The following is an 11,164-nucleotide window of genomic DNA, read 5'->3' on the forward strand; positions in this document are numbered from 1 at the left end:
TGGAGTTTAGGGCTCCTGCCCAGCAACACCACCAACACCGACACAAACCCCTGAACTTCAAAACAGGGAGGTTGGAAAACCCTCTGAAGCTCACTCAAGCCATGCAGTTAACAAGTAAATGAGAAACTCTTTAACGCTGTCACTACAAGCTGCAGAAGGGACCAAGGGTGGCAAAGAGCTGAGGAAGTTCAGGACGGCAAGTTCCAGGCGGGCGCTGGGAAGCCTGTGCTGGTTCCATGCAGCTCTCAGCTGCCGTGAGATGAGATGAGCACAGCAGCGGGAGCGCCTCACGTTTTCCACTAGCACTAGCAGCCCCAGGCAGGGCCTGGGCCAGGAAAGCCATGGCACTGGAAGGCAGTTTCCTTCTTTCTCCCCATATGCAGCACAGCACTTGGTCCACAGTGCTGGGGCCTCAAGAAAGTCCAGAGGCACTGGGAGCACCCCCCAGTCCCAGTTTGAGGGCTGCTCCAGCCTAACCCAGGAGCCAGCACAGAGGAAGGGGTGGCTGGACCCACCTTCTAGTAATAAATGTGGTTTCCAGCAGGGGAAAGATGCTGCCACTGCTTAGAAAGCAGCTTGACCCCCAAAGGCAGACAGCAGGAGCTGCACTCAACTGTACTGGGGCAAGGACAGCATGAACCGTGCTTGACCCCCTCAGGGTTACCTCTCACGCGCTCAAAAGAAAAGCTCCAGAGCCCTGGGGATTTTTGTCATTGTTTCTCCATTGTTACAACGAACCAGAAATACAAGATTCCATTGAAACTGGAACAGTTCACACAATGGTGGTAAATTAAAACTTCGGGGGGAGGAGGGGGAGAACAAATCCGTTCTCAACATCTAAAACCAACCCCATTCTCAAAATGTGCCCAGGAGGCGCTGGAGTCAGCCTGGACCGAAAGCTTAGTTTTGGTTACACTTGTCACTCCAACCAACTATGGACCCAGTGTTTCCAAGATGGTTCTACCATGATTTCCTTTCATAGGTGCCGTGCATGGACCTGCTTCAACATCCTTAATACACAAACTAGGTCTTCTTCTAGGTTCTGGTATGTAGAAACCAGTAGTGCTGTCCCTTCAGGCATGATAGAAGAGAAATTCAAACTATACCCCAAATTAAAAAAAAAGGAAGAAAAAGAAAAGTCAGTCCTCTGTGCTGTCAGTAATAGAACCCCAGCAATCAAGTAGATAGCTGGGGAAGAAGGGGGGGATAGGAGAAGAGTTTTGATACAAAATGAAATCATGAAATAGAGACGAGCACTACATCCTTAAGCCTGGATTGGACTGGTGTGACAGGCACAGGGGAGGATGAATTTTGGTACCTTTGGTGGGTTATTGCAATTAAAAAAAAAAAAGACAAAATGGCAAATGTCAAGAAAGTTTCCCACTTGAGCCACACTAAAGGATTGACTCTGACCCTGAACAGAACCATCAAGTGGACGAGGCACATAACCATGGGATCCCGCAGGCTGTGTTCAGCACCAGGGAGCACTTCCCCTAAAAAGCATGCGTCACAGCAGATGTACAGCACTTCCCCCCTCACGAGCACTGAGGAACAGTGCGCGCCAGTGTTGGCTGGCAGGCTGAGCATCCCCGGCACTGGATCTAGTGGATGACTGCAGGTCTGTCACATTCATGTTCAGAGGACTTCGGAAAAGAAATATATATATATATGTATAAAAAAAAAAAACAATCCGGAAAAGGTTTCATACAACACAGAGTATCAAAATGTAAAAGGAGCACACTAAAATTGGATCTCTTGGTAGGACAGGGCTGCCCCCCTTCCTGCAGCTCCTTCCAGCAGGAATCAGGGTTTCCGTTTTTAGCTTATGGGTAGTGACATACACATCAACAAGTCTCTCACACGGCCCTTCAGTCGTTGGTCTCTGGATCTGTCTGAGCCATGTACGCATCCAGCTCGGCATCGAGGTGTCCTTTTGTTTTAGACATGTAAGCATCTAATTGGTTGTCCAGTTGTTCCTTGGTTAGCGCAGGGCGTGTGGATCCTCTTCCTCGGCCTCGGCCTCTGCCCCGGCCACCAAAGCCCCCTCGTCCCCGGCCTGCCATGCCACGACCTGAGTGAGACAAGGGCCGTTACGTGCTGCATCACACCTAGGGCTGCACATTAAGGATCCCGCTGGTTTAGCTTGTGCGCCTTCAACTTGGCCATGTCCTGCCCTCCTCCTCCCATTGAGCTCACTGCACTTGTCCATGGGGCATTGTCTCCCATGCTGCCCCTGGGCTGGGAGTGGCTGCCTCCTTCCTGAGCCAGAAGTGCGGTCCTTTCCTCCTTCAAATTCACCCCCATGAAGCCTCTGATAAGTCTCCCTGCCAGACTTTCACGCTCCTCAGCTGTCACCCTGTGCACCAGGTTTGTCTAAGGCACAGTAACGCACTGTCAAATGCCACATGTCTACCACTCTAAATGCACGCTGCCACATGACTGCACTGCAAAAACTGCAGACTTGCTATTTGTGAGCATCTTGCTGATTGTTTAATATAGTGGCAATTGACATGAAGCAGTGGTTTTCCCCTTAAACCAGACATCCGAGGCATCTACTGTTGCATAAGACCCTGCTATTGCAATGTCTAGAAATCTAGACTTAGTGAGATCTGCAACAAGAGCCGTTCTGACAGAGCCAACAGGTAATATGGATTTCTGTATGCCTGTCAGACCAACTGACCAGTATGAAGGATAGTCTGATTTATGAGACAGAAGCCTAGAACTTGTCTACAGGAAACCAACCAACAGTAGCTACAGCATGGTAATGGTATCACTGTAATTCAGCTAGTCGGTTTTCACAGCGCTGACCAGTTACTAGGTACATCAACCATGAGAGAATTGGCGCCGGTTTTTACAGTGAGATGTGACAAAGGATTGCAATCAGCTGCTGCCTAGCCTAGGTCACCCCACCCGGTGCACATCCAGTTTCAGCATTAGAACCCAGAGGGACTAGGCAAGTAAGTACGTTCATGTCTCATAGTTAATTCACAAAGCAAGGAAATTCAAGTTCTTGCATGGTACAGCACCAAGTAGCAGAAGGCCAGCCACAGACATCCAAAGTCCCACTGACTGATTCTTGCTTGAAAGATGACTAGAGTTTCACTTTCAGTGATATTCCATGAGTCACATCCTATATTTCTCCAGTACCAGCCTCTCTCATTTGGGGACCTCCCTAATATAGTACTTTGTACTGTGAACAGCACCTAGTATTTAACAGTCAGATTCAGTTCCAAGGGGGGGGGGGGGGGAAGAATCCAGATAAGCAGAAACTAAGAAACTTATTAGTTGGGTGTAGGGCTAAAGCCCCCATTTATGAATAATTTTTAGCCTCTTATTTAAACACAGAGAGATTTTAACACTTAATAGTTACAAAGGTTATGTTTCCTTCATGCTCTGGAAAGCTGGCAGATACAGGAGAGCTCTTTTCAGATCATGCAGATAAGCTACTGTGGCTGGGATGATGTTGTTAGGGCTGGACCTGCTTTGAGTAGGGGGTTGGACTAGATATGACCTCCCAAGGTCCCTTCCAACACTCATTATCTACAACTTTACTCCAATGTGATTGCCACTACTTGAAGCATTGCCCAATGGGCAGTATGACACTAATGAGGCCCTGGTCTAATTCACCGCCGCTATTCAGAACCCTGCAGGCAACAATGAAACTGTCATGGATCTCATGCGTCAGCATCAATACTGCTACTATTAACATGTTAGCAAATGGAAATGCGATGCATGTAATATGAGGCTGCACACTGGGTACAAAGGGAAGATGTTCATGGAAATTCAAGTGTACAGTTGCCTATGCATATTATAATTTAACCCAAATTAAAACAAAAAGATGCTCCAGCTTGTTCTACCCTTCATCCCTTCCAAAATGACATGCACTCACCTCTGCCACCAATTCCTCCACGACCCATAGCTCCTCTGCCCAGGCCTCCTCTCCCAGGTCCACCACGACCTCTGATGCCACCTCTTCTCAGGCCCATTCTAGGGGAAACCCCACATCCTCCCCGAAGTAAACTCCCACCTTTGATGCAGCAAGAGGATGATAAAAAGAAAGCATGAGTCAGCATACAGGCATCAAGCTCAGCAAGGTTTTGCTGAGCTGTCAGAATTATTCCCCACCCCAGACCCCACAATGCCCACGGATGCTTTCATTTGCCATCAAACATCTAAAGTGGATGCCTGGACTCATGGAGTACACTGACCTCTGAGGGGGATGCCTCCTCTCAGCAATCCTCTTGCTCCACGTCCGCCACGCATGGCTCCGCGTGGCAAGCCTCTCTGACCCATAGACAGCCCTCTTCCTCCCATGGCACCGCGAGCGAGGGGTCCTGCTGGCCGGCCTAATCGTGCTTGAATATTACTTTTACCCAGACGCTGCTTTAAGCTCTTCTAGAATGGAAGGATTTTTAAAAAAAAAATAAAAAAAAAAGAAAGAAAAAGAGAGACAAAAGTCATGTAGCTATCAGGGATTACGGCAACTGGTGTAGATGGAAAAGAACCTCCAAAAGCACAAGAGGAACAATCTTTTGAAGGGCCACAAATCCACTGCGCGTGTTCAGCTCCTAGAGAAAGAAAGTTCTTGCCAGGGAAAGAGCGCTCGCAAAGCACAGAGCACTGTAAACTACCTGCTGAGAACAGAGGTGAAAAGATTCAAAGTTGGGAGTTCCAAGGGCAAGATGTACCTTCATTCTGCAGACATTCCCACTGCGGCTGCAAGCAAAGCCAATGCTTCACCACTTAGATGAGCTGCTGCGTTCCACGTGGGGCAGGAGCTTAATACCAGCAAGGAGCCCCATGGGTGCTTTGAGACACAATGTTGCTTTGGCAGCAGAAAAAGCCAGGGCTCTAGAAGCACACAAGACTTGTGCAGCTGCATTCCAGTAGTCAGACACTCTAGAGTTTCTGTTCCAGTGATCTCAGCAGAACAAGCCTATTGCGCACCTGCATCTCAGGCACCAAACAAGGTTGTGGGTTCTTACGTAACTAAGATTCTACCCTCACCACCACACCCACTTAGGAGGCAGAAGAGGCAAGAAACAAAGACCACTACAAAGACTATTCCTTCACTCCGAATGTACCGTGAGTCCAAGGAATGCATGGACTAAGATTATATTGGACATCTCAATTCATTTCAGCCTTACTTTTGCTGTTTGTTTGCATCAGACCCTGTCCTGGGATCTGCGTGTTTGGAAACATATGTTAACAAATGCAAGGCCTGCATGTCTGAATGTCTCTGGGCAGCTGTTGCAGCAGTCTAATCCCACATCAGCTGTGTCTTCAGTTACAGGCACAAGTTTTTGCCATTTCACTGTTTTAGCCAGAATAGCCGTTAGACAAGAACTGCATGGGAGGTGTGCACCTTCGCACAGCCTGCACTTCCTCACTGCTTACACTGGGACAGGACCCTGCAACAACACAAAGCTTCTTGCTTGGGGGAGCCTGTAGGTAGGAGCACGCAGTAGGGCCACACTTGTTCTGAGCAAAGAGATCTTGACAGTTCATAGCTATGATGACATGGCTTCTCTAACAGTTCAACAGTGCACACAGGACAATCCCCGCAAGATGGACTCCTACAATACCAAGATCCCCTTTGTGGAACTTCTCCAGGGACCACCCAGCCAGGTTGTACCAAGACTATGGAAGTTCCCTTTAAGATTTGTTCTTGGCTGACCTGAAGAAACAGTGAAATTAACAAGCTGTTCATGGTTCTGGGGGGCATCTTGGCCAGGACATTCAACACAGGCAGAGCCCAGCCAAGCTCCTGTGAATGCTAGATACCTGAACTTTCTGAGTCAGAGTGGGTGATAGCCTCTGAGCAGCAATTCAGCACTATGTGTGCTCAAATTTCCCCAGTGGGACAAAAATGCAGCTGTCCTCATCTTTAAGATGAGCTAGGAAGACGACTAGTCTCAGCACGCCGAGCTACCCACCTTCTGGTTGCACCTGCACATTAGATTACATGCATTTCCAGAATGCCTTCCGAGGTACTCAACATAAGGTTAATCGGCTGATTCCACCCTCAGCCTCCACAGGCTTCATTGGACTGCCACTTTCTCTGCTGGCTGAAACGGAGCTGCATTCTACTGGCTTCTTCCATCAAGAGCCTCAGCTTACACTTTATGCTCAAACACCTGAGCAAGATTCAGATCAGCTTTCAGGATGAAACAATGCTAAGCACGCTTGCTGTCCCAATGCTAGACTGTAAACAGATGACATTCAATGAGACTGTCTGTTTCCTGTCCCCCAATTCAGCCAGTAACAAAGGGAATGTTCAGGGTATCACAAGTGGAAACCTTTATGAGATTATACTCCAAGACTCTCCTGCTGGAGCCTTCAGCTAGCTGCTGGTACAACTTCTGTTTAGAAGCTCCAGGAATGATCTAGTTGGGGCTGGTTCTGCTTTGAGCAGGGGGCTGGACTAGATGTGACCTCCCGAGGTCCATTCCCACCCTTGTTTTCTATGATTATGAACATAACCAACACCTGGGTCCGATTTCAGGACACATGGCTCACAGGCTGTTTCTTATGCAGTTGCTCTTTCATGCAGAAGAATGTAAGCCCTAAACCCCAGCACATGCCCCAGAGAGAGATTCTGGCGATGTGACAGAGCCGCTCAACCGCTAACCTTCCAGGGTTTTCTCCTAGTGTGCTAAATGATGCTAGGGATTATATTTCAACTACTGCTCTGGTTGAGTCAGAGAGTGGTGCCATTTAAAGCTAGTACACAGCTCTGTGGTACCACCCTGCAAATCCAGGTTTTAATATACTCTTATATCCTTGCACTGTGTGTACGTGTATATACACTTCAAGAGGAACTCTCTAAGCCTCCCTCTGCTCTAACACACAATCATCACAGGACAACATACACTCACAACCATTAACTAACATAGTTTCTTGCCCATCTCAAACGAGCTATGTTACCAGTGCTGCTAAATTTCTTTCTGTGCACTGTGTACTTACTGCTACCCTAGCAAGGCTTCACATCTCATAAACCCCATGCTTTAAAACAAAGCAGTGGAAAGGTACATTTTAAGTGACTTTTTGGGTTAACCAGGTCAAATGTGCTTAATTTCGGGAACTAGAACAGACACTCTGTTACTCCGGCATGTCTACTGAGCAACAAACACCGCAAAACGTACCCAGCCAACTGCTGGCAACAGGACCTACTGAGGAAAACAAAAGGCAGATACTTAGCATCAAGCAGGTAACCCAGAACTGGAAGCCACACCCTGCAGTACAAGAACATGTAGTTTAAGGAATGAAGGGTTCAGCAGATCCAGAGACCAGTGTAAGAATGTTTCTGCTGTGGGAGGGCAGGGAGTGAAAGCAGGTAAAACCCAGCAGTAGCCCCCTCTCATCTGGGAAAAGAGAAAAAGACAGCAAGGGGGAGATTTAAACAATAAGCAAGGTAAGGCATGACAGGCAGGCCAGCTTCACTCAGGGGTATTAGCCAGTGACAAGCTGTGGAAACATTACTGCTCTTCAGTGGCAGTAGGAGGTTCTAACTTCTCCACGTGTCCCCCCAAAATTCTCAGTTCTCATTTTCAGGAACACCTTTTGAAATCCATCACATCCTGAAAAGTCACCAGCCGCTGATAGGCATCACCAACTCTCTGCAGTGGAATATGACCCCCTCTCTCACCTGTTTAAGTTTCAAGGCAGCTTGGACAGAAGGTCTATTCTCCATCTGCTGGGCCAGTCTTCTGTTTCTGGCACTGGCTAGCTGCTGCTGCTGCTGCATGGTTGCCCGAATATTCACCGGCATCGGCTGTTTGTTCTTCAGCATATTAGTAAAGCTTCAAGGTCGAACAAAATGGGTGTTTAAATAAAGTTTTAATAAAAACAATTATTGGCATTTCATGGCTCTCAAGACCGGATCGCCAGATCCCATGACCTTAAGTAAGAAGTGGTACACTCAGATCGTCATATGCGAGTTACGTATCCTTGTTTTCCATAAACGTGCAAGAATTGGAAACTTAGATATGGATAAAGTGCAGCACATTAATTTAAAAGTGATAAAGTTACTGCTTTTAAAAGGTGGAAGGTATGAAAAAAACAAGCAACAAGCAGTGATGACCATGACAGATGGGAGAAGACGTTACAAAGAAACAGCAAAGCCCACTAAAATCAGACTGCAAAGCCAAGACAACTGGTTTGGGGGAGGAGGGAGGAAGAACGGGAGAAAACTGACTTGTTTAACTGGACGTCTCTGGTAGAGTTGGTGGTCACCTTGACACCAGAAAAGCAAACCTCAGGGACGCTTTCAAAGATGTCAGATGCTGCTATCTGAATATATTAGTTTATAGTAGGATTGCTTTTGCATCCAGGATATTCTTTGGCATAGTAAGGGTCTTCCACCTTTAAAAATTATATGGAAGGGTACACACTGCCAGGAAGTAAGCTTCCTTATCAATACAAGGTCAGGTTTCTATGGTGTTCAGAGAGCTCTACAAGCTGATGAAGTTAAAACTTTACAGAATTATGGATATGGACTAGCCCAGCCACCACAGGCAGGCAGATATAGTGAGAACTTGCTGGCTAGCCAACCCTAGAGTACGCCTCAAGCACTGGTCCAGATTATGTCTCACGCAGTGCTCGCTAGAACAGGAGCTGCATAAAAATGACTTCATTTCTCCTTGGCTTAATGATATTAACACTTAGTAAGGGAGTGAAATGTGATTGGGAGCTTTGCTGTTAGTTCATATTATATTGGCGAAAGCTTTATGGCAGAGAGAGAGAGAGAGAGAGAGAGAGAGAGACAGACAGACAGACAGACAGACAGAGAGAGCGCGCAAGGGAGCAGCAGAGTATTGAACAGAGGAAATAAGAAAGCAGAGCCAAGAAATGAGAGAGATGGAGATGAAGCGAAGCGTTTGCCTCTTACAAGGTCCAAGAACTTTGTTAAAGGGCCTTTGGGCTGGTTTTGTGGCCTGCTGCATGCCTCTTACAGGTGACAACACACGCGTCAGCCTCGGACAAAGCAGCAAGCCTCCTGCAGCTCCGGTAACATGCTACCATGCTGCAGCGTCAACTATATAATGTAAAAACATGTGGAAGAAAAAGGGAGTGTGCGAGGTTTCTTTGTACAACACAGCCCACCATAGTTATGTCTCAAATTATTAACAGTTACTGACACAAGCCTCTGAAATAACTGCCCTTTTAACCTTGTGTACCACATGTGTTGAGACTTAAGACAGAGGCGCATAGCCATTACTTGGTTTTAGTTAGGTTAAAACAGGGCAGAAACCACGCTGGTTTTTGACACTGGACACAGTGACAAATTAAGTACAAATTTCTTATGAGCTGAAGTTGCTGTTGGCTTCCTCACCGCTCGTTCAGAGACATCTTGGTGGTGCTCTTTAGCACAACCTTCGGCGCCGACTGCGCAGCCATCTTCGGGGTGAGAGAATCTGGAAAGCAACAAGAGGCAGATTTAGCGGCAAGACACAAGACCACATGCTTGTTTCACTACATACCCCACCGCACGGCCACAGCCCCTTTTGCGGAGAGAGCCATGAGCCCAAGAAGCGTTGGCACGAGGATGTGACAAAACAGTGCTGGAAATGCGCATCACCTCCTCTCTCAACACGCGGCCTTATTCCCGGTAACGTATGAAGAGACTTACTATGCATCCGATTAGCATCACGTTTCAGCACCAGCCAAGATCATGCCCACACGCCTGACTAACCACCGAACCCCATGGGCACGTGGCGGTTTCTGGATGGACAGCTGCATCCAGGTACCGCTCCTTAGTCTTTTACAGGACCAAAGGAGCCCAACGTGCCTAGTGTCAGGCGTGTGTTCAGGGAACTCGGTGCCGCATTTCCTCTGCTCAGAGATGACCCATCTCCCAAAGCAGCTGCGACCTGACCTGAGGTCAGCTTTCACAGTGGCACATTGGGAAGATGTAAGCAGCTTGGGGATTACAGTCTACCAGGTCCGAGGTGGACGGCACCTGCCAGGAAGCTCCTAAACCCACTCGGCTGCCCCGACGAGGGTCATACCATTTATGCACTCACACAAGTTCAGGGCTTGCAAAGCCAGCCGTCCGGCCCCTGCTCTGCGCAGGGAAGCCGGCTGCGGTCGATGATAATTTGCAGGCTCGGCTTCCCGCGGAGCCAACTTCTCCCCCTCCAGGCGCTCGGGCCCAGCCCACCATGGCGGGAACGGGCGCACGACCCAGCCCGGCTCCTCCAGGGCTGCACACTGCGCCCCGCCGCCCCCGACAGCCCGCGCCGCAGGCCAATGGCAGCCTCCTCAGTCCACCCGCGCGGCGCCCCGCCGCCCTCACCGAAGGAGCCGGTAGCCAGGCCTCCGGGCCGCGCTGGGGCAGGGAGTTGGGATGGGCTGAGCAGGGCGGGGTGGGTGGGTATTTGCAGGCGGCTCCCCTCCGCCCGCTCCGGCGCCCGAGATAAAATGGCCGCCACCGCCTCACGCTCGCTACCCCTCCCCCGCCCGCTCACCGCGCCGAGCCGGGCAAAATGGCGGCCGGAAGCGGCAACGCGCAGGCGCCGGACGAACACCACGTGACGTTCCCCGGCAGGAGCTTCGGAAGCTGCAGTGCGCAGGCGCCGTCGGAGCGCCGCTACACGTGACACTGTCTGGTGGGAGCCTCACTGCACAGGCGCCGCCCGGGCAGAACGTGACGCTATCACTATGGCAAGAATTCCTAGTTTTTTGTACGCACGCTTCCCTACAGCACGTGACATGCCCTCGCGGGAAGCCCCTCTGAGGCACGTGACCGCCTCCCCAGCCACGTGACACTTCCCTACAACACGCGACATACCGGCGAGGAGCCCCTGACACACGTGATCGCCTTCTTTCCTCCTCCTCCACGTGACATCTCCCGGGGGCAGGCAGAGGGAGGTGGGAATGGGCGCGGCTAAACGGAAGTGGGCGGGGCCAGGAAATGGGAGAGGTCTCCGTAGAAATGGGCGGGGCTAAAGGGAAACGGGTGGGGCCAGGAGAACGGGAGAGGTCTCTAGGGGAATGGGCAGGACTAAAGAGAAAAGGGCGGGCCCAGAGGAAGGGGGGGGGTTTAATCCTCTTTGAAAACAGGTGGGGCTAGGGAATGGGTGGGGCTAGAGGGAAACGGGTGGGGCCAGGAGAATGGAAGGGGTGTCTAGGGGAATGGGTGGGCCCAGGGAATGGGCGGGGG

At 49.8% G+C, this 11,164-nt stretch overlaps 1 protein-coding gene across 4 annotated transcripts in view; it reads right to left on the reverse strand.

The window, feature by feature from the left end:
• Positions 1–702: 702 nt before the first annotated feature.
• The window catches only part of CHTOP (chromatin target of PRMT1), a 10,775-nt gene continuing 313 nt past the window's right edge, over positions 703–11,164 (reverse strand). The window contains exons 1-7 of one of the 4 annotated variants that reach the window (XM_019522206.1): positions 10,298–10,454; positions 9,335–9,416; positions 7,649–7,802; positions 4,209–4,395; positions 3,890–4,027; positions 1,836–2,071; positions 703–1,100 (exon numbers count right to left, since the gene is read on the reverse strand). In XM_019522206.1, coding sequence (XP_019377751.1) covers positions 1,869–2,071; positions 3,890–4,027; positions 4,209–4,395; positions 7,649–7,802; positions 9,335–9,399 — 747 coding nt within the window. In that variant the 5' untranslated portion in view covers positions 9,400–9,416; positions 10,298–10,454 and the 3' untranslated portion in view covers positions 703–1,100; positions 1,836–1,868. Of the gene's footprint in view, positions 2,072–3,889; positions 4,028–4,208; positions 4,396–7,648; positions 7,803–9,334; positions 9,417–10,297; positions 10,455–11,164 lie in introns of those variants that run through there. The other 3 variants (XM_019522121.1, XM_019522369.1, XM_019522291.1) reach the window with 3 other exon arrangements.

Source organism: Gavialis gangeticus, unplaced genomic scaffold (assembly GCF_001723915.1).
Source record: "Gavialis gangeticus isolate Ggan-Ray unplaced genomic scaffold, GavGan_comp1, whole genome shotgun sequence".
In the NCBI taxonomy this organism is placed as follows: domain Eukaryota; kingdom Metazoa; phylum Chordata; order Crocodylia; family Gavialidae; genus Gavialis; species Gavialis gangeticus.